This window comes from Chamaea fasciata, unplaced genomic scaffold, assembly GCF_029207755.1.
Source record: "Chamaea fasciata isolate MVZ Bird 193981 ecotype frontalis unplaced genomic scaffold, bChaFas1.0.hap1 SCAF_9, whole genome shotgun sequence".
Taxonomy (NCBI): Eukaryota; Metazoa; Chordata; class Aves; order Passeriformes; family Sylviidae; genus Chamaea; species Chamaea fasciata.
Genome location: NW_027094094.1, coordinates 29,476,404 through 29,502,296, shown reverse-complemented (window position 1 = coordinate 29,502,296; position 25,893 = coordinate 29,476,404). Strand labels below are relative to the sequence as shown.

Here is a 25,893-nt window from a genome sequence, read left to right as displayed (position 1 = left end):
ATTAGTCTCAAAGCAACACCCTCCATCAGAGAAAGACCTTAAGGTGCTCTTATAATACAAGTAAAAGCCAAATTGAGCACTTTCACTGGATTTTTTTAACAGCCCTAAAATTATTAAAATCGTGAACTTTAAATAATTATATTTCAACCAGTGTTTTACTAGTTCTCCCCCTACCTTCTCTGATTTTAATTTTCTCACTTGTCAGCATGTCTTGGCAGTGAGAACAAGAAAGACCTCAAACCTTTGCTGATTGCTTTCCATGCAATCTGATTTCTATAAATTAGAAGTTGCTGATGGGAAAGCAGACAGCAGTACCCTTTGATCAAGATACACATCTTGATCTCTTTTATCATTTTTTAAAAAAACAGTAATATTACAACAAAAAAAAAAATCATCATACAAGCTTTTCGATCAAAGTGTGTCACTGTCTGCTTCCCAGTCAACATACTGCCAGTAAATTGGCGAGGTGCCCGGAATGCGCAGGCAGCAGCTGGTGGGTTTGATTACCATCTGTAGAGCCACTAATGTAGAAAATATTGTGTCTCCATCTAGTGGGCATCTGCAGCTCACAGGAAATTTGAAAACGGGTTGGAGCCGACTTCCATGGGTGGCAGAAAGAGCTTCCCGCGACTCCCCACCGGCAGAACTGGGATATCTGAAACAAGGAAGGCTTTGGAGGCCCACTCTGGTTCCATCCCTGTGCGGGCACTTGTCCTTGAAATAATGTTTTCTGCAGAGGCATTCATAGAATAACTATTTCTGTTCTCACGACAAAACACATCTGTTATAAATACATCTTTCCAGTGCTCTGCAGTACCCTAGAAGTCTTGGTGGCCAAAATCTGAAAATCTAAAAGAGGCAACAGGAAAAGGAAGGTGAGAGCAAGGATGCCATTAATGACCAGAACTCCTGAAATAATAAGGAATGAGATGAATATGCCAAGACAATGTTTCCCCTTGTATTAAAATCTTACAAACTGCCCCCCGCAACTACTTAATGGCAGGACATGCAAAATGTCTGTTAACTCTCTCATGTGGTTTCTGTTAACACCCTTGACTGAAGAGCAACAGGCATAACACAAGATACACAAACCTGTTCATCAGGAGACTGCCATGGAAACAGTCCTTGGGACACAGACTTTAGAATCCATGTGGCCACCCAAAGGAGAAACTGAGGCATGAGCCAGTATTATGACAGCTCTCTCACAACAGTCACAGGACTAGAAAAAATAGTTAATAAAGATGAATTCTACTCCACTCATTACACCACGCTCCTTCTCATTGATTACCATCCTTTTTGACAACTGCTCCACTAGCAATGTACTGACTAGGCATATTTTCTGCACAGCCATCTACTGTGAAAACTGCATCCTAATGAAGAATTCCAGTACAGCAAAATGAAATAAAAACCAACAAGATCATACTATTGATTTTCTCCATCCACACAGACCAGACCTAAATTTCCTTAGCTTGAGAAATCTGTTAACTCTCCAACATAGCTTGATTACATTTCATTTAATGACTTTTCTGAATGCGTGATAGGTCCTAAAATAACTCCTCTTGTTTTTCTGAATATCTTTTAATAAAGTTGTTCTAGATGTGTTTTGATTTGACACCTAAACTGGTTACAGTAAAGCATTTTTTATTTTTATCGTTTATTCCTTACATTAGAGGTAAGTTTATTACTCTATAAATAATTCATTCAAAGGAGGTTCAGTTTAACAGCACCTAATAGACACAGTCACTTAAGGTAGCACGCTGGCAAATTTCAGCTTTAAATCAGAAGCTGATATGTCTCCACGTAACAAAATGGCAACTTCTCAGAAAAAGCATCAGTTTTAGGAAAGTCAGGAGCACATAAAAATGAAGTCAGTATACGCCAACAACTTTTGTACTAATTTATTATGTTGTTTTTTTGTGCAGGAAGGGGATGAGATTTGTTTCGGTCTAATCTAATACCCTTTATTTCAATAGAAACTAGAAGAATTGGAAACAACTGTTGCTCCCTCAACAATTTGCTGTGACAGAAGCTTTATTTTTCAGGTCAGCACTCTCCATTTTTGATTGCTCGATGGGAGTGCCCCAATGGCTAAAAAAAGAAGGCTCTGAAACTTCAGGTAATAGAAACTGCTGACTACCTGGTGAAGGAATAATGATTTATAATATATAAATAGGGGCAATAATTGGATAGCAGGTTGAACTCGAAAAAGCCTTAATTCACAGATCTGACATCAGAAAGTCATAATCCATCGACCTAGCAGCAGAATGATGGATTATGACTTTTGGAGAACATGTAGATACGTCAGCTTCATAAGTATTCCAGGAATCGGAGTCCAAATTGTTTTACTGAGATCATTTGAACAATTTCTGCTTTTTCCAATAAAGCTGATGCACTAATATTTTGAAATATGAAACTTCTGTTGTTTTTCTTTTAAATCCTAAAAATCCTTCAACTAATTATCACAGGTTGCCATAACTTGAGATTGAAGATTTTTTTTTAATTACTTCAAGTTGTATAATTTTCTAACACAGATGACAACAAGTTTAAAACCTAATTGCTTTTTATGTCAAAAAAGTTTTCTATTCAAGTTTGGAGGCAAAATAAACAAGGTGCAAAGTGAGGGATTAATTATCTTGTTTTCTTTCAGGAAAGAACTGACATATCCTACGCATGGTCCTCTCTCTGGGCTACTTAAAAAAATAAAAGTTATGATGTGGATTTAGATAGATGCCTTTATGAAAAGAAATAATACTCCTGCAATACTTGAATACCTAGAGGTCAAAATGCACTTTTTATACAGAAGCTTTCGACATTTTAAATTAAAAAAAAGACAGCTGGAACTTCACTTTCCTCATAAAAACAAATACGGGCTAAGGTTACTGAATAAAATATTCATTAAAGTCCCAGAGATCATTTCATTGAGCACTGCATACTTATTTAAAAGTAAACAACAATTTCATTCATAAAATTCCATTGTAAACTCTTCCACTGGCTTTCCCCCATTACAATAAAGTGAAAACACCTATCAATTAACAAATTAGCAACATTAGACTAATTCAGTGGCTTAGATAGGTAAGAATTCTTCCAAAAACGCTTTCTGCTTCAGTGAAGTGTTGAGAATAAAAAGAAAATCCCACATTAAATGTAAAATATTACTAAGTATTTTCAATGTATACTCATATTAAAACTATAAAAAACCTGTGACTAAAACATCTTCCAAAGGTATAAAAAACTTCGTATTACTCAAGTAGCAAGGGCTAAAGGGCAAAAGAAACAAACCAAACCAAGCCAGGGCTGCATATCTCTGTATTTTTTTTTCTGGAAATCCATTTGTCTAGGAGGTTGTTTCTCCCTCTCTGGTTTTTCTCACCTTGTTTTCCTTCTTACAGAATGTTCTAAAGGGGCATATTAATAAAGGAACTACTTAGGTAAAGTTTTTTGTTTGATTTTTCCCCCCTCTTTTGTCTGTGTTCCTGAATAAAGGTACGACAGAGGAAATGTCACAGGGCTCTTTTATAATGGCTGAAATAATTTCTTTCACTAAGCCCCATGTATACATTAAGTAAAGACATCCTGGGTCCAGTGTCAGCCCAGATTATAAAGCAAACAATGACAATAACAAGACCAAAGGAAGGGGAAAAGCTGCAGGAAAAATAATGCACTTTTTAGAGCAGACAGAAGCAATTTAATTCGTTTTGACAACTAAATATGAAGTGGCTAATAAAAAATCACTGCCATGTTCCACAAACTCCTTCCTCTAAACACGCCTAATGTTCATAAAGGTCTCACATAAAGGAATCACACCACTGAAAAGCAACTACTTCTTTAAATGAGCCTTAAGCAACAATCAACAATCACACTGCACAACTGATCAAAAGAGAGAGCACCTCATGCGATTGACTTTTCTGGGGAATTACCATTGGCAGGCTGTAATTACCCACTTGGAAGGCAGTCATGAGGACACCATGGCCAACTGTTCTCTGCCTGTGATTTATATGCCTGAGGTAATGACCAGTGGCCAGGTATCCGCGTGGCAGCTCCCTTCAAAGAGCCTGTTGTGCAGCACCAAACCAGGTTCACTATTACTTCATCATCAAACCATCTTCTACCTGCCTTCCTTGGATCCTTTTCGACTAAGTATCTACCCAGCTCAACTCAGTTAAGCTTATGCCATTAAACGAGAACAAGTAGGGTGGCTACAACCTTTCCAGACTGAGGAAAGACTACAGGTCTCAGAACTGCATGCAGGGGAAGACAGGAGTACATTGGGTATCTCCTGATTCCTCCCCCTTTTTGGAGGTGTGCATTAGTCCTACCCTTTTTCTTGTTACTGAACTGGTTGTTTCCTTTCCTTTTCTCCACTGACACCACTAATTCAATGTGTGTTATGAAGCACCAGTCAGATGTTAACTTTCTGCCTTTAATGATGTGTGCTTGAACCAATGACCTTGAAGTGCAAGGCTGTGTAGATCTTTACCATTCCCTCCACAGCCAGGCCTTTTCCCATCAAGTTTATAAGCAAAACCTGCGTGCAAAGGGAAATGCTTGCTCACAATTACTATTATGGTCATTCTGCTGGGGCTGTACATTGCACTGAAAGAATATGAGTTATAAAGCGCATGGGTTAGTAAAATTTAAATCAAGCAAATGTTTAATATTAAGCCATTTCATCTTTTTCCAAAGTGCAGCAAATTTTTTACAAAGCACTGAAATTGCACTTCAAGCCCTAAGGCTTGCAGTGTTGGAGCCTGCCTGATTAACATAATTAAAAGAATAGCATAACTCAAAATTTATTAAATAATTAAATATACGCAGACTTATTGTTTACTTCCAACTGATAACATGATCCTAGCTAAAAATTTGCACTGCTTCATAGCTGACAAGTTGCTAGAGCACATCCCCTTTCTCCTGCTGTGCATATGATTTAAAAAGCAGAGGTTAAACATACCAATTAAAAAAAAAAATTAGGGAATTCTGTTTTTGGTCACAGTGGTGCTTAGTTCTTTCCTCTCTTTTTTACAAAAAGCAGGTGTTGCTGAAAAGGTGAAAAGTCTCATGGTAGGAGGACATTGAGCTTGAGAAGGGTAGGAAAATGCTTCCTTGGAAAGAATCCTCCTCCCTTCCACAGTCACTACATATCTTGTATTGCATTTTTCTACCTTAGCCAAGACCTAGCTTGCAGGAGAAGCCAAGCTAGATCCATTAGATTACTGGGCATACATAGCTTGTGAGATCCGATCCAGAGGATTGCTTAACAAGGGCAAAGCTGACAATTTTATGTGGCATAAAAACCCTGCCTTACACAGTGCTTGTGAGCCACTCACACCTGCATGGCCACAGAGGGCTCCCAGAGGTCACAGAGACAGGTTTTATGGGATGGAAATCTTATTTTCTGGTTTCTGAAACCACAGAAAAAAAATGCCTACTTTTTCTGCAAGTGTTGCCTGCTTATCTTCATTTTCTCCTGTAACAATTCTGCATTCTCCTTCAGCCACTGCACTGATCAGCAGCCCCTCCCAACGTATGAGGAGGAAAGCCAACGACAAAATTAAAACAAGTTGGCAAATGTACCTATATATACATATTTCATGTTAGCACAGTTATGCTTTAGAAATTATGGCAACAGCAATAGAATTCTGCTGCTGTGATCATGGATAATCAAAGCAAGTGAAAAGAAAAGCCAGTGCTGAAATATTTTCAAAGGTATGAAAGTCTTTACTGTTGTGTAATTTAAATTTACTTGCCATCACTTGAAATTCCCTTTCGTCTGCGTGATTAGAATTTAAATGCTCCCAAAGCACATTAACAAATATAATTCCTGTTATATTGCAGAAATACTGCAGCAACCTCCTCTTAATGCTGAAAACTAACTAGGCTCCTTAATTCACTACAGAAAACACAAAGCACAATTAGTCAAAATGTTTTCAAATGAAGTCTTATTTGGGAATGACCCACAAGATGAACCAACACAGCACTTTGTACTCTGCTTAGACATACACGCATACATCTACACATCACAAAGCTGTAGCAGTATTTTCTATAACTGTAAATATGGGATACCCGCATTTCAGAGAGAGCATTTTTAATATAATAGTTTTTAGTGTGAGTCCAAATTTTGCCAACATTACACACCATGGTAATGCAGTGTTTATTTTAGATACAATCCCAGCAGTTCCCCTGAAATTACTTGTGGCACAGTGGATTGAGGAAAGATGAATTGAATGGTAACTCTTAGCTGCTCACTCAAAATTTATGACTGACAACAGTAACAGAAGAACAGACATTACAAGCCTTCTCATGCATAGTCGCATGATAAATTTGTCCAAAAGTCACCACCCCAAATTCTTTAATTTTCAAATTCAAGATGTTTTTGATGAATAGAAATTACTGTTCCCTGAAGACAGAGTTCCAGAGCACCTTAGTGTCACATTGAAGATTTTATGCAGCCTGGTAAATTGGGTCTTAATTGGGAAGTAGTTGACAGAGTCAACCTGCATGCCAGGTAAACATGAAGCTGCAGTACCCTGCTGAAAACCCCTATTTACTGTAGCAGGATCAATTTTAGTGTATTCTTCAAGAGCAGATTTAATTTTTCCCCGCCATACTGATCTTATCAGATTTGACACGCAGAATCTTATAGGTAGCACAGATCTATAAAAATGACCTTCTACGTAACTGAATTCCACGGAGAGGGGTTAGTTTGTTAAGTCATGCTACCTTTTCCTTACTCTTTGTCCATTCTTTTCCAATTGATTTGGTGGAATGAGAAAATGAAAATTAAAAAAAACCCATCAAATTCTTTATGTCTGTATAGGTTAGAGCTATTGGTACCTATCTGATTAAGCAATTTATTTTGCTACTAAAATTGCTAGTATGTTAACAGATAAATGTTAAGAAAGAAAGCAGATTTTTCTTTTTAATTGTATTGGTTCATTACAAAATGAAACAAAACTGACTCACGTTATGGTCTGCAAACCTGTAAATGTATTAAAATGGCAAGCAACCTCTGAAAAACTTTAGGGCCTAATTCCGAGTTCCCAGAGCAGCCCAGTCCCCAGTGTAATACACCATGCCCTGTTGACCATTTAATGTATAACCTTTAAACTTTCTTGTTACCTAAATAAGCTTCTTAACCACAGACTTCTGCATTTTATTCTAATGCATATGGTTTGCTGCTTAATAGTTTGTGTAACGTTCCCACTACTATGAAAGAAAGGAAAAACCCTAGGAATCCAGGAGACAAATTCTCATTTTATCTTACACTTGAGAAATACTAAGATTCTCCTAGTCTGTCAGATTTCTAAGCTTGTCTAATGTCTTTCATTTGTATCCAAAATTAATAAAGTCTAATCATGCTGTATGATTTTCCAGTTGCTCTGATTCTGATTATGCAGAATAATTTGTAATTTAAATTCACAAAGATGGGCCAATGTAGCACTGTATTTATGTTGTCAGTTTTAAAGGCCTGGCCTTTTTGACTCTGATACCAAAGCCTTGCTCTTTCTGCCCACTATAAAGTTCCAGTAATGTTTGGACTGACCAATTACTGCTGGTAATTTGATTATGTACCCTCTCTCGTTTATTATTTACCCATTTAACTGAGGATTGATCAGAACAAAGAGACAATTAAATACACTGCAATAAAACCAGTATGACTAACAAGAGAAGGAACTGAAGACAAACCAGCAGTAGTTCAGAAACACAGAGATAAGACTGAAATCCTGTCTTTAACTACTATTATGTTTGGCTGTGCTAGGGTTGCAAAGAAAAGGATATTAATTTTACATTCAGTAATTCAGAGAGCTCCATTTGCAAGGAAGGAGGACGGACAAAAGATAAAATCTGTGACATGGCAAAATAAGTAACATTTGGCTCCTTACTTCCACCTTGACAATTTCTCAATTTCTCAAACAAAAACGTGATTATTAAAAAGAAATTCATGCTTCAGTGCACAGTTTCACGAATGCAGTATCAAGAGACTCAAGGGGTCATTCTCAAAATCAACAGAATCATACTGACATTTTTAGAAATTCCACCGGAGGGCACCACAGTGGACCAGTGGCAGGATTATTAAAAAAAAAAAAAAATTAGAAAAAAAAAAGCCACACAAAAAAACCCCCCACCAAACCATCCCTCCTCCCCCCCCCTCAAAGAAAGTGACCAAGCTAGGCTCTAGCCTTCATTTCCTTTCAATCTAGACCTTCCAGGACAACAGTAATGCTAAAAATTGAAAATAGTCTATTGCGAGAGTAAAACTTTTCAATACTTCACTGGAAATCTGACCATTACAGGTAATTTAACATTTCTCCAAATGTAAGTCTTCAACTACATCCTAATTCCTGAGGAATAAAAAAAGCTGGAACAATCTCTTTCTTAGAACAAAAGAAAATCATTAATATCCTAAATCTATAACAGATAGAGACAAAAATGATAAATGGGCACCATGAATACAAAATGAATGCTAAGAAAAACGCTGAGAGAATGTAAAGCAGATATTCAAAGCAGAATAATCTCTAAGGAACATCCCTAGCACTCCTCCACTTCATTATAAAAGAGTACTATACGCATTGGTTGCAATGTATTGCATTCTTTTCACAACACACAACATCCAGTAAATCTAGAAACAGACCTGAATTCCAGCCTGTTAATGCCTGAAACTCGTCCACAGCCTTGATCAATGCAAAATTCAAGACGTCTCAAGCACAGGATGTTCTCACAACTCTAAGACCATATTTGGATGGCCTTCCTATAAATGAAGCATGCAACATTCATCTTTATCGCTTACAATCTATGCCATTTCCTTAGATTGTGTTCACAAGCCAATTTTGATATGCACAGTCAAAATAAATGACAGTGCAAGTGCACAGGAGATATTTTTCCTTGCCTAGTGTTATTGGAATAGAACAGAAACAACACATCAAACAGGAATTCTAATACTAAGAAAACAGTCATATGTATCAGCATGTAATTCATGCAGAATGTCCTGTTCTGTAGGAGCAGTAACAATATTTTCTGCAATATGTATTTACAATATTGTGGGATTCTTGTAGAACCTACCAAAATGTCAGAAGGATCACTTGTCATAAAAGTGGAAAGCAGAAAGTTGAGGTATTTCAACCAAAAACATTTGAATTTGTTTAGGTTTTATCCTGGATAGAGCACCGTCTGCAACGTAACTCTTGCAGAACCTATATGGGCTCTGACATAGGCTTTGCCGTCAGAGGACAAAATATAGGATGAAATTGTCTAAAAAAAAAAAGAAAAGGTGAACACACACCACATAAGCACCTTAAGGTCAGCCAAAGTCTGCCCACTCTAACAAGTAGGAAAAAGCAAACATTAAGTATATAAACAATTAAGTATTTCTTGTCTTTGCTTTAAGTTGGCCAAGAGGAGATTCAGGATGAGTTCACTACCAAATTTTCAACACTGCACATGGAAAGACAAACCAAAAAATACTTTTTCACGTAACTGTGAAAAACACCAAAAGGCTCCAGCTGCTGTGTTTTCAAGCCTGCCCTAAGGAGATACAGTATATTCTACCTATTTGATGTTTTTTGAGTGCTTGAAACACGTAATGAAGTCTCAGTTTCCACACAGAAATGCAGTGGATTTGTGGAGACTCAGCACAAGGTTAGCTAAGGCTGATGGAAGTCTGTTTCCCAAATCAGAAGAGGAGAGAGTGAAGCTCAGTGGGCTGGAGCTGGTGGGAGCTGGACATCAGCCCACACTGAAGAAGGAATTGGAAGGACAGATTTTCCACCCTGCTTTGTCCCTAGCAGCCTGCAAATGACTCCTGCCTCGGGATCAAATGGTGAATGAGACTGTGAAGACAGGAGAGAAAGGGGCCAGAACCAAGTCCCTGCACTGCCACATCTGGGCCACCTCAGCCTGATCTCTTTGAATGCTCACCAGGTGCGTGGGAAGGAGGGCATGAAGAGCACACTACACACAAATATGTATATGGCTCTCCTTCCAGTACCATTTGGCAGCTTTTCCCCATATTTCTGGTGCCTTACGATATTGCTGAAGTTTATTCAGACTCTCATGAAAGAATCAGACATTATGCTTTGGATAAACTCCATCCCTTTGCCAAATGTTTTCCTCATTTAAGCCCTAATAAAAACATTTTGAATGATTACACTGAACCTAAATGGTGCTGAAGTCTTCCAAAAGTCTAGCGAGCTACAAAGAACAAATAATACAAATGCTGAAGAAAACAGTTGTTTTGTTAATATTCTATTTACACAGCTGGATCCTTAGGAATTTTATCCATCTGTATGTTTAGTAAGCAAGGCAAATTAATGCTTAGAACTGGCATTTCCTCAGTGAAAAACAAACCAGTAAAATGCAAAGGCTCCCCCACAATCTCTCTCTCTGCCCCATTCCAGATAGACACGCACACCTCCCCCGTAGCCATGAACCAACCAAGTAACTGGAGAGGATTCTTCACAGACAGATGTAATTTATAACAAAGGCAGGAAAAGGCAACCCTAACACAGAGCTCACTGCCCTTCCTATAAAGTTCACCTCCTTACCAAGAAAAAGCAGAGAATAATTTGTTTGGTTTCTGTACTCAACTCCTTTTTCTTTTATTGTGAAAAGTTTCCATTGTCCTTTTATGTTTTGATTATTGAGTAAGTTTAAAGACTTGCCAAATAGTCCTAGATTGTTAACAGACCACCACCATTTAACTTTGAATGCTTTAACAAAATAAAGGCACAGTTCACATTAATATTCGATGCCCTCATTTTATTTATTATCTTTCCTTTGAAATTTAAACAATTTTCTTAGCTAAGGTTTATTAAATGTAAACCTAAGTAGCAATATAAGTTACCTCACATACCAACCAGACATCCTATAAAACTTAGCTTTCTAATGAGTAACACCACATTTTGCTGAGCTTAGCACATTTATAGGAAATCAAAATAATGTTTCAAAAATTAAATATTCAAATACATCAGATTCAATGTTCAGTAAAAATACTTTATGTTGTATCTCATGACAAGTTGTAAAATTCAAGGTGGAATTAGAAGACATACAAACTTTCTGGTGCATTTTAAAAAGGAACTTTAACAGACTGTAAAACTTGTCTGTTATTTAGACTTGGATTACATTTGTCCTCATAACATCAACTAAACAGATGAAAATTTATTAAAATGTATATAGATTATAAATCATCATGGTAAGGAAATGTCATGCTATTTATTTATAAGAATAAGGTCAACATGTTATTCATAACATAAGGTCACAAGATGTATGAATTTGATACATAAATATTCACCCGTGGGGATACATTCCCATGAAATACCACATCGCTAGCCCATTCCACAGATACTTTTATAAATACAATTTAATTTTCAAGATGATGAAAAGCTGCAGATAAAGGTAATGGGTACAACACAGTTGTTAATTGTAGTATAAGGTCATGGACCTCTGTCTGCCAATTACCAAAAGTTATGCAGGAAATCTTGGAAATAGGGCAACTGCACTGGAAAACCAGTCGCCAGTAAGTCAAACTGTACAGGCACCAAAATGGTACCTGCTGGAAAACAACTTTTAAAAAGGGCAGCTAAATTTGAACTAGCAAAATATAAACAAAAATTGGCACATTCTTGTAGCTTGATCCCTGCTACATTACATGGAAGAGTTTAACACTGAAAATAGCATTGTTCTGCAGCAGACATGATGCACTGGGCTCAAAATAAAAACTATTTTTTTTTGGCAGATTCCTTTCAAGTTATGTTCTTTGAATTTCTTAAAGTTGAATTATTGTGCAAATAGCTTTCTGCCAATGTGCTAGCAGCAACCCACCTGGCTCTCACCAGCTTATGTACAAAGTCCTTCCAATAGTTTGCTACACTGGCTGATAAAGAATCCTGCTTTCTCAATTTCTGTCTCCCCAGCAATTTGCCCTATGGCAAGCTGAGGACCCCTTCATCATGTGGGTCTTCCTCCAGCAGAGCCAACTATGCTGTATGGCACGAGGATGGAGCTGGAGCTCTGAAATGATCTTCAAAAGCACTGCTTTTGTGTCAGGGAGTTTAAACACAGACATGTAAGAATAGCAATTCTGTTAAGTGTTTATTTTTTGTTTTAAACTGGAATTAAATCAAACTGTAAAATTCTCAGATTCTCCTATGAAACAAAATCACTGATCTTTGCTGAGCTCCAAGTACTTTTTTTCATGCTGGTCAAGTTAAACAAGTAGAATTCCCAAAGGGCATCAACAGAGTGAGCTATTCTGGAATACTAGAAAAGTAAAACAAAATTATTATCCTAATAGTCTGCCCTCAGTTACTTCGCTTAACCACTTGAAATTTCTCCAAGTCAATACATTTCTGCCAATCTCAATGTCTTCTATTAAAATTTACATCTTGATTGATAACCATTTTAAAATGTGCTGTCTTCTGAAAGAGCACTTCATCATTTGGGTCATAGAACATTCTGATGAATAGCAGAAACAGGCTGACATTAATGTACTGACTATCTTTCCAGTCAGAGGCTACAATTCCTAGCTGACCTGCATTCCAGCAAATAAACAAGCCATTACTGCTCTTATCACAACTATGTATGTTTATATACATACAAACACACACATACAGAAAGTGGAAATCAAGCCACTTTCTAAATAAATAATTAAAAAACTCATAAAGCACATCTGTGTATATATTAATTCCTGCATAGATCCAGGAATGTTTTCCTGCCAAGAATTCAAGTTTTTTTTTTTCCCTCTCTCTAACATCATACAGTCAAAAAACGTGATGCTTTGTCAATTGTACAACTGAACTAAAAAGTGATCATGAGCCTCAATTTTTTTTTCTCTAGTATCTTTAGCTTTTCATTCTCTAGGGTGCTGAACAAAGTGACCTCAGTCACTTTCCAGTTTAATTCTGTGTTATGTGAATAAGTCCATTGAAATTAAAGTTCCCGATTTGTTAAAAAGAGGCGTTTGTTGAAACGCTGGCTGGGTCAGAACCGTGGTGCTCAGCACACTGAAGGCACAGCCCATGTCAGCTATTTGGCACTGGTCCTGCCTGAATTCTTTTCTTTCGTGACTTCACGCATGTTACTGAGTTAAAAAGCAGTCTTGTTTTGTATTTGATGTTTCCTAAGAAAATAATTCAAAAAACGTTTTGTTAATCTTTCTCTAAAGCATTGTAAAAGTACTCAGCACTGGCTTATGAATCCTCTAGCTCTCTGGAGCTCTCACCAGATTTTAGGGCAGAACAGTTCAGCTACCAAAACTCAGGAATGTTAAAACTGCACTAGACCATCAGCATGTGGCCTACATGGAAACACACCTGCTAAAGGTCAGTGTAGCTCCCTTACTGGCAAATGAGTATACAAACACAATCTCTGGAAAACAAAGGTTGCTTCTACTAGACAACAGATGTTTAAATATTTGAAGTAATACTGCATACAATTCCAACAGACTCCACTTTTCATTCAGACAAGTCCTTCAAGGTCTCTGGTTACAGCCATAGCAAGCCTCAGGATCAAAGGGCTGGATACCTGTGAATTTTGTCAAAAACCCACTGGCTCTCCAGCTGATTACTTCAGTAATCCAGACTTGGGTACAGCACGCTTCTGTAATGGACATCAAAAATTTCCCCTCAGACATCAAAAGATCAAGTACCAGTTTTAAACATCCATAATCAGAAAATAATGAACCTACTCCTGAAGCTGCAGTTTTGATCTTCATAGTAGTAAAGGCCTGAGGAACGTGTTTTGAAGGAAAAAAAATAAATAAGAGCATGGAAATGAAAGAGAAATGGAATGTAACACAACATCACTTTATCAAAGATACATGATGCCAGACTAATTTCGTAGTTTATTAAATAAATAATTTTCTAGACAAAAGCAATGTGAGAGACATGACCAATTTATGAGTGGGCAGGAATACCACACAGATGGGACTGAATGCCCTTGAAGTCTATTCACTCTTGTATTCAATGACAAATTGGGAGGTGACATTGTGGGGACATCTTTTTTTTTTTTTTTTTTTTTTTTTTTTAAGCCTACAGTGCACTGGGAGTACCTCAGCTAGAAAATACAATAAAAAAAGAGAACTAGAATAGCAGACGTACAATGAGACAGCTACATGATACAGGTATAAAATGTGCTTCTAGGACCTATCATTTGGGCTATTCCCAGCAGAGGAAAAGAAAGCACTATTGATATTTTACAAGGCCTTGCTTTTATCCCAGCAACAATATTATGTCAGTTTGGTCACTAATATTCTATCAGAACTGATTTAAAGTGGAACAATTATAGAAGGCGGCTAACAGGATGACAAGAGGCTGGTATGGATGTAAGCACATGTGTATCAAAGTCTACCTTTAAAGCAAAGATTAGAGAAGGCTGGCTTTTCTAGTCTAGCTGAATGAAGGCTGACAATAAGATTGCTGTCTCTTTACACACAAGAAAAATAAACACTGAGGATGGAACAAGAGCTAAAGGTCAATACTGGCACAAATTGGCACAAGGACAAATGCACACAAGCTTGTCATGAATACACTTGGATCAAAATTGAAGTTTTATAACAATTACAGAAGCCAGGCAACAGAGAACTTCTGAACTGAAGGAGCAAAGACAAAAAAATGATAACTTTTTAAACTGGAGTTTGACAGGTTTCTGAAGAGGATCATGAATGTTTCCCTACAAGAAAGCAGCATGAGAGCTGACTGTTGAAGACATCCCTTCCAGTCCTATGCTCTTCTTGATGTCTTTGCCATGGTGATATTTAGAAAACAAAGCTACAAAAAAATCAACTGGCTGGTTCTTAGGCACTAAAATTATCTGAAACCTCCAGGCTTTGAAAAGCACTTCATTAGTTGGGGAATGAGTTTCTGTAGTTTGAACTGATATGCTTATGGAAATGTTCTGGTTTCAGACATCTCTAAAATGCAGTTCTCAAGAGATCATGGAGCAAATTTGTTTAAACAATGATTGATCAACCAATCTAAATACGCAACACCTAATGAGGATTACATATCAAAGTCAAGTCCCAGACTTTAGGGCTTTGCCATCAGAAGAAAAAAACAAAAAGCTTTATTAGCTTTCAGAAAGCATATTCCTTCTATCCACCTCCTTAAATTCAAACAAAGAAGGGATTTTATTCAAACTTAAAAAAAAAACCAACCCACAACTGGATGAGGACCAGACACAGCGCAAAAGCTTAATGCGTCAGAAGGTAAGGAGTACATGGAAAGCATTAATGGAAACTAATTTGGAATTCTAAGTACAGAGGATGATATCTAGTGACTACTATAATACTGAATCTGCACTGCCATTAAATTTAATCTTCGATATTTTTATTGCAACCTGACCCACTATGACATCTCTAAAGAAAATTACATTGTACACTACTATTTCAAGAAGTCAAACTTAGCTAGTCATCTGGGCCATAAAATAGCAGATTACTCCATCAGGCTGGCTAAAGCAACTAGGAATAAAACTAGATTTACCAACCACATTATTTTTATTAGGAAATGTTTCAAAGCAGACATAATCCCAAAAGACCTTAGTGTCATACGATCCAAAAATACACAAAAAAAGAGCAGCAAAAAGCATGAACTGCAGTATAAGGTACAATTTGTAAATGAGAGAAAAAAAAATCCAAGGTATGTTGTAATATATCATCCTATCAAAGCAAAATAAATTAACTAAATGTAGAAATAGAAAAGAATAAAAACTTCTACACAATTCATGTATTAACAATTTAAACCTTTGTTATAAGATCTGATGTGTTAATAGGAATTGCTCTATTGAATCCCTGCACATCAAGATTTAGTCTGTACTCCTCTTGCTTCCCTTGAAATTGTTAGCTAATATAGGTGTACTAAATCACAGTTAGAGAGCAAAATGTCCAGAACAGGCAGAAAGAAAAAAACAGTATCTTTAACAGCAATATTCCAGAAGAACTCTGGTATGGTAGCACTACTTGCATTTTATTTTGAATTATAGCCACAGAACAGCTAAAGCACAGCTTCTTCTGTATTCATTCTAAATGGGGGGAACTGCTCATAATAGTAACAGGAAAAAAAAGCAATTAATTTACTTGGCAATCCTAATACTTCTCAGCAATTTCTTGTACCGTCATGTTTTCTAACAGGTATTCATGCATACATAACATATAGGTCTTTGTAGATCTAGAATGAAGGAGAAGTAAGGGATTTGATAGCTAAAAAGGCAAGTTTTAAAATTTTAAATACTGTCAAAGTAGGTTAGAAGTGTGATGTGTGTTTTATCATCTAACCAAGCATTCATGCCTTTCTGTTTTAACCATTTTTTTTTCCTAGGCAATATGATCACCTCAGGCAGTTTGAGATTTAAAGGCTTCAGCCAATGTAAAAAAAAATATATTTAAATTAGCCTGGCATTTGTTACCTTTTTTTCCATGACTTGAACACTGTCTGTGTTTTACAGTGGTGGCTTTATTATGCTAGCTGCATCAAATGTGAATATTAATCAGACTGTGAAGCTCCACTAATTATGTGCTACATTTAAATAACTTGGATTTTGTTAAGTGGCATGACCACAGATATTGTATGCATAATCTGAGTTTTGAGTCATTTCCCTTTTCTTGTCTGATTTTATTCTACACAGGAAATGATAGGATCATTTAGAAATAACTGCAGTGAAAGATCAAAAAGGAAACTTGATTGAGAACACTGTATAATTGCCTGTGCTAGACAAAAAAAAAAATTCCAATGACTTTACAACCCATCGCTATAAGATTTCTCTGGAAAACACACACTGTGGTTTCCCTAAAAGGATATCCATTGCAACACTGAGTACAGCTTTTATTTGTTGTAGCTGCATCTCTTTTAAAGAAGCAGATCTTCTCCTGAGGCTGCCGAGCTTTTATTCCGTAGGTAATTCTTTTGGCACACGTACTCGCTGAGCTACAGCCATTTCAGTGGAAGCAAATCAATTCCGTTGAAGCAAGTCATTTCACTGACTCGTCTCAAAGTGTTCATTTGCAAAAGGAGATAATGCTGTAGTTAAGCTCTTGGAACACTGTGGTTCTTGTTATTTAGGCAAATCTGGCCATTACAATTTACAGAGTCCTATTCCAAAAGAACAGGCTTTTATTGCTGGAGCTAAAGGAAAACTTTTTAGACATTAGTTGCACTCAGCTTAGAGTCAGGATCACATCCAGCTTTGGGCTGTAGTGTGTCTGCAGTGACCTCTTTTTTTTTTCTTTTTGGTAAGACACTGGTCTACAACAGGACAGCAGCCAAACTTTCAGCACAGATTTACTATCTACTTTCAGCTTATGAATTCCCTGTTGATCTCCTGTTCCCTGAGCAGATGCACTGCAGAGCAAGTGACCCCTGGTGTGCTCCTGCCACAGCCACACACACCAAACCATGGCAGCTCAAAAAAACTCTGTTCTTCTAAGGGACTGCAAAATAGAAGTAATGATCTCGCATGCATACAAATTTCTAAACAAAACAAAGTTACAGCAAAAAAAACTTGAAGTCTATGCTGAGTTCACCTCTCCTCACATTTTAACACATAAAGCACGTGCAAATAATGCCATAAATTTGTATGTGGAGCTTCAATACCTTAAACTTTTACTTATTGAAGAACAATGCATCACCCTATCAAAATGAACTCTAACAGAATATAAGTATTGATTTTCTTGGGTGTTGGAGTGTAGTTGGACAAATTAAAAGCTCACTGCCATGGAGCTCAGAATACAAAGCAGATGGATTAAAGTGATGTGGCACCATAGGTAAGAAAAGGCCATAAAGGAGTTACAGCTAAGATTGTAATGCAGGGTTTTGTGACAGTTGTAGCTGCAGATGGCACTTGTTGCTTGCATGAATCATCACCAAAAGCACTCCCTGAAATCCATTTCTACCATTGCCCAGAGGTGCTGGTGCCCTCAGCAGAGGTGGTGCTCCCCAGCAGAGCCTGCCCAGGGCAACCCTGTCCTGAGGCTGGGACAGTGCATGATCATCTCACCCACCCAGAAATGAGACTTCAGAAAACACAAACATATTTCTTTTAAGCTAGTGCAAAACCTTCTAAGATTCATGATTCAAGTGTACACAAGAATTACTTAATCTAAGTCTCATTAAGATCGATTTTACCAATTAAGAAGTGCTAACCACCCATTGATCTAATTATCTAATATAAAACCCCCACCCTAACATAGTAACGCTGAAGTTCTGCTCTACCTTTGTATTGACAGTTTTGTCACCAATTTCATCATAGTTGGAATTTTAACCCACCTTGTAAATGACAAGAATAATTTCCAAATATCTGCATCCATGTCAAGAAAAGTCATTTTTTATAATATGGCTACTTAAAATCAACATGGAAAGCAATTATCCCACATCACCAGAGTCAAAATACCAGCTGAAAGCGTAAAGGAATTTTTCCAGTGCACTAATTTTAACTTCATTGTGTACCGATAAGCTAAAATAGAAGTATTACCAAAAACACTACACTACTGTGCCTCTCTGGGCAATCAGTTGGCTCCCAATACAAATTTAAAATGCAAGTATTTTTTAATGTATTATAACATACATCTTGAAAAAGCACGGTCAGGCTAAAGGAAGGTTTATTTGATTAATTGAATGAGTTCATTTGATTAAGGGCCACATTCTGCACCAACGTCTTTTCTTATGTATTTTTTTACATGCAAGTTAGAACACATGACAAAGCTCACTGTGAAACCAACTCACTATTGTTAACCGAAGTCTTTCAAAATGCTCAGTTTCTACCTTGCTTCTTTCTTTATAGTCAGTATAATTAAACCTTGGTGGCTACAGTAGAAACAAAACCCTGTACACACACATGCATGCATCTCTGTTAGAGCTGTGGTCAGACTAGGCATGGCACACAACATTTTCTGATTTTGATTGCTGATTTTAAAGCAGAGTCAGAGTCACATTGCTAATTCAAATTACATGCATCAACTTACAAATACCTACACAAAAGTGTTCCTGATTTAACACAAATAACTACTTAACCAAGCAATGCATTTACACTTTTTTGAAATCCCAAATTAATTTTGAATATGAGGATCAAAACATCTTAACTTGTGCTCTTTAATCAGCCATTTTACGTTAGTAATGCAGGGATGTTGACATGAAGTTGCTTTGAGCAATATAAAACATATGCCATGGTGCACTCGTTAAGTAACTCTGCATAATGAGTTCCATCTATATAAATGACTCACCTCATTATTTATCACAGGTTCTTCTCTACGACTGTGGAAGAGGTATTCATATGCTTTATAGTGTTTAAATAAGCTGGAAAACAGGATAATATAGACAATCACAGCTGTAAGTTTTTGGAAAGGTAACAATATTACAAGCTTTGTCAAACTAAGAGTTACCCTCTAGCATGGCAACATTCCAAATTTTAAAAAGAAACAGTTGTTTAAATTCAGATACAAGAAGCAGCATATTCAGTTTGCAGGATTTATTATCAGATGGCTGTAGAAAACACAATGAGATACTTAAAAATACATCCACTCAGTCCTTATGAAATTGAACTCTGAGAAGACAAAGTTCTACTCTGAAAAAAGTAATTCCTGAAACACTTATCACCAGGATACTTATGGCTTCATTATCAGCAATAGCAGACAAAAAGGAAACAAAGCCAAATCAGCTTTTCAGACTCTGGGATGGGCCGCCGTTACAGGGAGAAAGTTTGATCTTGGAACACCAAAACAATAAAGAATATATATATTTATTCTCTCAAGGTCACTTTGTAAAACCAGTGTAGTATTTCCTCTAAGAAAAACTAAAAACTAGATTAACACACAGCAGTTTTGTGTATTACAACAAAAGTAAGTTTAAATAGACTTTGTCAATGGACTAAAATATTTGTCTTCCTTAAAACACTTTTGGCTTTCCATTTCACATGTTTTAAATAATTTTCTTTGTTTCCTTTTCTAATGATCAATGATACAGCATTTGTTTAACCAAAAGTTTTGTTTGTCACAGTCCATCTGTTACAATCAGCTCTTCTCTTACAATCATGATACAGAACTCCTGGCTTCTGTCACGTCATTTTGACATATGATTTAAAACACTGCTGTGTGATTTCACAGCAAGTCCAGGTTGAAGAATGATTCCAAGAATTTATCTCAGTCCTGCCTGCTGCATCCGTGAAAGGTACAGTAATATTTGGAGGGAACATCTGTAACTGGTTCCTGTGCTTTCTGCCTAGGGACAGGACTCAGGTTCTTTTCTTGGGAGACCCATCAGTTGGCTCAGCAATACCTTTGGCTTGGTACTGGCACGGCCCATGTAAGAAGTCAGGCTGCCATCAGCTAGAGGCTGCCTTCCCCCAAACCCAAAGCACACAGGCAATTAATTAGGTTCTTACAGTATTTGCAGTCTCATTTAAGTACATTTTTATTGCAGCACTTCACCAAAGAATTCCTGACATGTTTCAGTGGAGACACAGAAATTATGTTTAAAGACAGTTCAGGACTCAACCTGGAAATGACTCACACTGATTTATGTAAATATATATCCCCTTTCATACACACCTGTCATTTGGTAAAAATTCTAACAGGGTTTATTTGAAAAAAGAAAAAATTTTATGAACATCACAGACACACAGGAAATAAAACATATATCCTTCCAACTGGATTGGCAAAAATTAATATTTCAAGTTTGTTCTCCTATCCTAGTGCTTTGGAAATAAGCCAGATTTACTGCACCTAAAAGTCAGAAGTTTTCCTTCCCCTTCCTCCCCAAATGTGTTATGATATTCTCTATGGACTATGCTACAGGTACATATAATTTAAAATAAATATCCAAAAATACAAGTAATTATTTTTGGCATTTCTGAATTTTGTGTCTTTATTTTTAAACAGACCTCTGTTCAACCAGGCACCCCTAATCCTGTATGAAGGAAAAAATTCTTCCATTTAATGGTCTTTAAATCAAATTACATAAATTAGACATCAGCATTTATTTAGAAAAAAATAGCGTCATTTTCTTTCCTATCAGGCATTGTACAAAATGGCCCTTTTTGTTTCTATTTGTTGTGAACAATTTAAAAATTCCATACCAGTGTTTCTAGCAATTACACAGAAATAATTTTACTAGTGTAAGCAATATTGTTAAGAATAGGCCCTCTTATGATGTCATATGAGAATCTGAAAGTGATTAACAATGACATATTTCCCCAGCCCCACTGCTTCCTGAAAAGAAACTGTCAGGAGCTATGTTGATATGTGTTTGCCCAAGGAGAAAAGATAAAAAGATGATAACTGTCACCTTCCACCAAACCTGAAGGTGTCATTGTAGTTGCTGCACAGTTTGTGCCAATATGGTTAAGCATTTGTCCCTGTTTCCATTATAAATCCCGTGGGTTTACAGCTCAGCAGTAAAAATGTGATCTGAACTACAACATGTCATACTGTCTTGAGTAGAAAAAAAAAGCTATAGGCTTATAATTTATAATTAAACAAGAAAAATTGTATTGAACTATTACATTAATTTGAATTGTAATAAAACTCAACCTATTTCTGAGTTCATAAAGTTTAAAGTACACCCATTTAAGTGCGCCAGTTCCATTCTTATCTAGAAAACAAAATATTCCAGTGACTAAAATAATGGATTGCATAAACTGGACACATATGATACATTTCAGTGTATCTGTGTACATCCACGGCGTTGCCACAGCACACATTTGTAATAAATTGAGCAGTTTGGACATACAACCACATATTTGGTGGCCAAAATACCATTCTGCTGCACAAGTTTTGCAGCTTGATTGTATTCCTGCCCTGCTAATACTTTGGTGAAAGTAGGATGGAGCACCTAATCTCTTGGATGAAAATTCTTATGACTGTGAAGGAATTACTTCACGGACAAGATATCTCTCAATGGATAATTTACACAAGAGCTATAGACAAGCTATTTGGAAAGAAAATTTGTTCCATATAAACACATAAAGACAGACAGGAAGACAGAAGAAAAAGGAGTTGAGACATCTTAAATGCCAAGTTTCCTTTTAGTTTAGGGCTAGTACTTGGCAGGACATTAGTTTGCCTTGACTACAGAAATTTGAGATTTAAAGAGATGTTCCCGTTTCTTATGGGATGAACCTTAAGTGTTTTATATTTTCCATGAAAAAAAGAAACAAAAGAAAAAAATCAGCGAGCAGGAGAAAGAGACATATTTTATATAGCCCAATCATAACAGAAATTTCCTGCAATGTGTTTAAATCCCCATCTGAATCCAAGTACCCTAAACTGGTAGGCTAATAGTTACCCTAGAATTTTGCCTTCCTTCAAGAGAAAATACTTTTCTGCATTCAGGAAAACACTCTAAAAAGCCCCTCTTTGCTGTGTTAAACTTTTCCTAAAGAACAGTCAGAAAATTCCCAACAAATCTACATACGGATCGGTCTTGATCTTACTCAATTTTTATGCCCAACTGCCACAAATCCCCCCACCCTCCATCACCCCCTTTTGGGTCAGAAAATGGGCTGAAGGGCTACAGCTGCAGTACAGTGGATGAGCAGATACTACAGGAGTAACTTATTAATTTTCCACCTCCTTGCCCCTGACATTCATGGATGGTTAAACAGCTTGAGAACCATTCTGTCCATCATGCAAACAGGGGTATGTCAGTACAACCACTGCCTTAACCGCGGCACTCCAGTGGTGGAAAGTGTGTACACATTACTGTACAGTAAAAACTTTACACAGGGGCATTACTGGTGCTATCAGACTCAGTATTTTTCTCAAATAAATACCAAATTTACTGCTGTTTGCATCTCTTTCTCTGTCTCTTTAAAAGGTGAGACCTGTCACAAAACCTTTTCACGTACATACAGGATTTTTTTTGCTGATTTTGAAATGCAGCATTTTTTATGACTCCTGTATGATCAGAATCTTAATTCTGTAAGTACAAAACTTTAAATCACTTCAGTCCACTGTAACTGTCAAGGCCAGACAAATACTTACAGTAACAGACTCTAGATAACATCTAAATAAGGTAAATAATATCTACAATTTTATTCAGATGGAATCTAAAAGTAGCTTTTAAAAGCAAAACAAGAATATTGTCCATACACCACTCTTTTTTCTTTTATCACTTGAAACAAAATCCAAAAGGAATATTTTCAGCATAATCTTACATTTCGATAAACTCCCAGTCTAGATTTATTTTCTGGGCTTTGACATCTGAGGCCAGATCTTTACTGCTCTTTTCATATTCTCTCTTCTTTTTCATGATTTCATGTTTGGTGTCTGCAGTATGTTGGCACAGTAGTAAGGTATCCAGTAAAATAACAGCACAATACTAGTAATAGTAGTAGTAATAGTGTAATAATAATAATAAAATTGTTGATGTTGCTGTTCCTGCTGTTACTGTTATTTCATCAGTCATTTCCCCACTATATTAGATTACTGAAATAAGAACAGATTCTGTAGAAATAAATACCTGGTAACCAAGTAATCAATGATTGCTTTGGCTTGCTCAATGCTGAATGAACTCAGGTCAAAGAGCGATTTTTCTTCTGACTCAGTTTCTCCTTTTGCAGTCATTGCTCTTTCAAGTTCTTTTAAATTATCACCCAAGGTCATATGTTTGCCTGCAAAGTAACCCCAAAAAACAAAAACCATGTATAAACAAGACAAGGTGGGATGGGGTTTTTTGGTCCATTTTAATTATTAGACTTCTTGAAGTTTTAGTTATGACTCACCACTTAAAAACTTTCAAACCAACAGCAGCCAAATGCTTCTACTGCCATTATTCTCATCAATAAAGAGTCCAATAAAGTTCCACCACAAAACCACCACTCTGCCTCCACAATGGAAGGATTACAATAATGGGTGTTCAAAATACTACCTCTTACCTATGCTGAGAGAACCACAGGCAGAATAACATGCAAATTTGAGAGGCAGAGCATGTTTTTCTTTAAAATAGCCTACTGCTTATGAATTGTAAAAGATTATTCTTCTGATCATGCCCCTTGCAACATAAGGCATAAATCCAGGAACAGATACTTAAAAGGGCAAAGAACACTTGAAAGTGCTTACAGTCATAATAAATGAAACATGAATATGCGTAAGACGCTGCACGATCATCAAACTTGGAGACATTTTTGCATCCTTCCAAACCAGATAATTACTTTACGTTTTTACCCCGGAAATCAACACCAAATGCCAAAACAGGCTGGAATTAGAATTTAAATTCTTGTTGGTAACTGTCCTGACAAAAAGGACAATCTGAAATGTATCAGTGCTTGCTGAATCTATAAAAAGAAAGGGTTCATCTTTCTGATTTGCACAGTGTCTGCCACCACTAGAACCATGGGAAGTTAATAAAAAAGCTTCAAAGACAATTTATTTTTTTCCTTTTATGTCTAAAAAAAAATTACAGAAAAAGTGGGGAAATATCCACCTGTGGTGAAAAAGATTTATTTTCCTCATTGTTTTATGTCTCTACTGTTACACTCCTTGGGGTTTTTTTTTTGTACAGAAAACAAATTAAAATACTTAGAGGACTTCTGTTATTTTATAGTTTTGCCCTTTAGTGGTATAGTAATCAAAGGCTTGAAAATTTTACCTCACTTTCCAGTAAGAGAGGCAACACAATCTAAATAACCATATGGGAAGGAATGAGAAAGAAACACAGAGAATGCAGAGGAAATAGAAGCCATAGGAAATGAGGAAAAGCAACAGAACCAGAAATATCACCCATTGTAAGGAAGTGAAGGCATGGAACAGGATCACTCAGGCCTGTGTCTGTTGTCAACTCATCCAAATTTTTCATCTTTCCTCTGCACACCTGATTTTCAGGCCCCACCACCTGTCTCAGGAAGACTCATGCAGCACTTCTCTGAGGTAAGGAGCACTTTACCCTCAATGGATAGAAGAGAATCAAATCATGTAACTCATTCTGATTCCCCATCAAACAAGGTGTCCAGTTTTCCTTTACCAGCCTTAAATGCATTTCCACTATCCTTCTTCTCTAAATGCATTCTTCCTGCTCAGTGATACACTTGCTATTATGGCCAAGTCAGCTTAATTCTCCAGGCTGACTGGGCCCAGTGCAGGGAAAAGAAAAGAAAGGGTCATTAATGTAGAAGACATTAGAATTTTGCTTTTAGTTGAAATGTTTGGTAATTACAAGAAAATTCATCTCAGCCCTGGGCTGTGAAGCAAATATAAGAAGTTTCCTGCAAGCATTTAAAAACTACATTTTCTTTCTCTAAAAACCACATATATCTTAACCAAATCTAAATGGATTTTCACAGGACAGCAAGAAGCAAATTCACAACATTTGCTTGCCAAACCTTTATCATTACCTCAAAGCACCAGGGCATTAGATCTGTTAAAAAAAAAAAAAAAAGAAGACACAAAATAGGTTCTTTTTCTCACAGCCTCTGTCTACAAGCCCACTGAACTGGTTCAGTTGTAATTTTATATATAAAAATTCATCAAAAGCAGACAGGGCCACGGAACATTTCAGCTTAAAGAGTTAAAAGTTTGGCAAAGCTTAATGCAAGATGACATTCCTGAAAAACATCAGTCAGCTTTAATAACTGGTTGTGCCACCAGCCTGTCGTGTACACATGCATTACACGGTCTCATAAAACTAATTTCTGACGGGTTTCCATTCTGCTCCATTGTTATAGTAATATAGTTAGCATATGTTAAGATACTTTCTCACTGGAGACAGGAAGGACAACTGGAATTCCAATGATCATAAAGCACGTACGTATTCTGTCAAAATTCCAAGCCAGAAAGGCCCTTGAACTAAATTACAGTGAAAGAGTACAATAACTATTATGAGCTTGATTTTAAATATTCCCCTTCTCTTTTGAATGAAACTGCTGAGTCCTTTCACTCTTCCTCTGGGATGGACTTTTCTCAACATAATCACCTTCAAAGTG

The 25,893-nt window shown here is 36.7% G+C and overlaps 1 protein-coding gene across 1 annotated transcript in view; it reads right to left on the bottom strand.

Moving 5' to 3' along the window:
* The window catches only part of CABCOCO1 (ciliary associated calcium binding coiled-coil 1), a 189,804-nt gene that overhangs the window by 14,499 nt on the left and 149,412 nt on the right, over positions 1–25,893 (bottom strand). Inside the window, exons 5-6 of the mRNA XM_066190643.1 lie at positions 23,436–23,586; positions 19,202–19,274 (exon numbers count right to left, since the gene is read on the bottom strand). Of these exons, the coding sequence (XP_066046740.1) occupies positions 19,202–19,274; positions 23,436–23,586 (224 nt within the window). The remainder of the gene's footprint in view (positions 1–19,201; positions 19,275–23,435; positions 23,587–25,893) is intronic.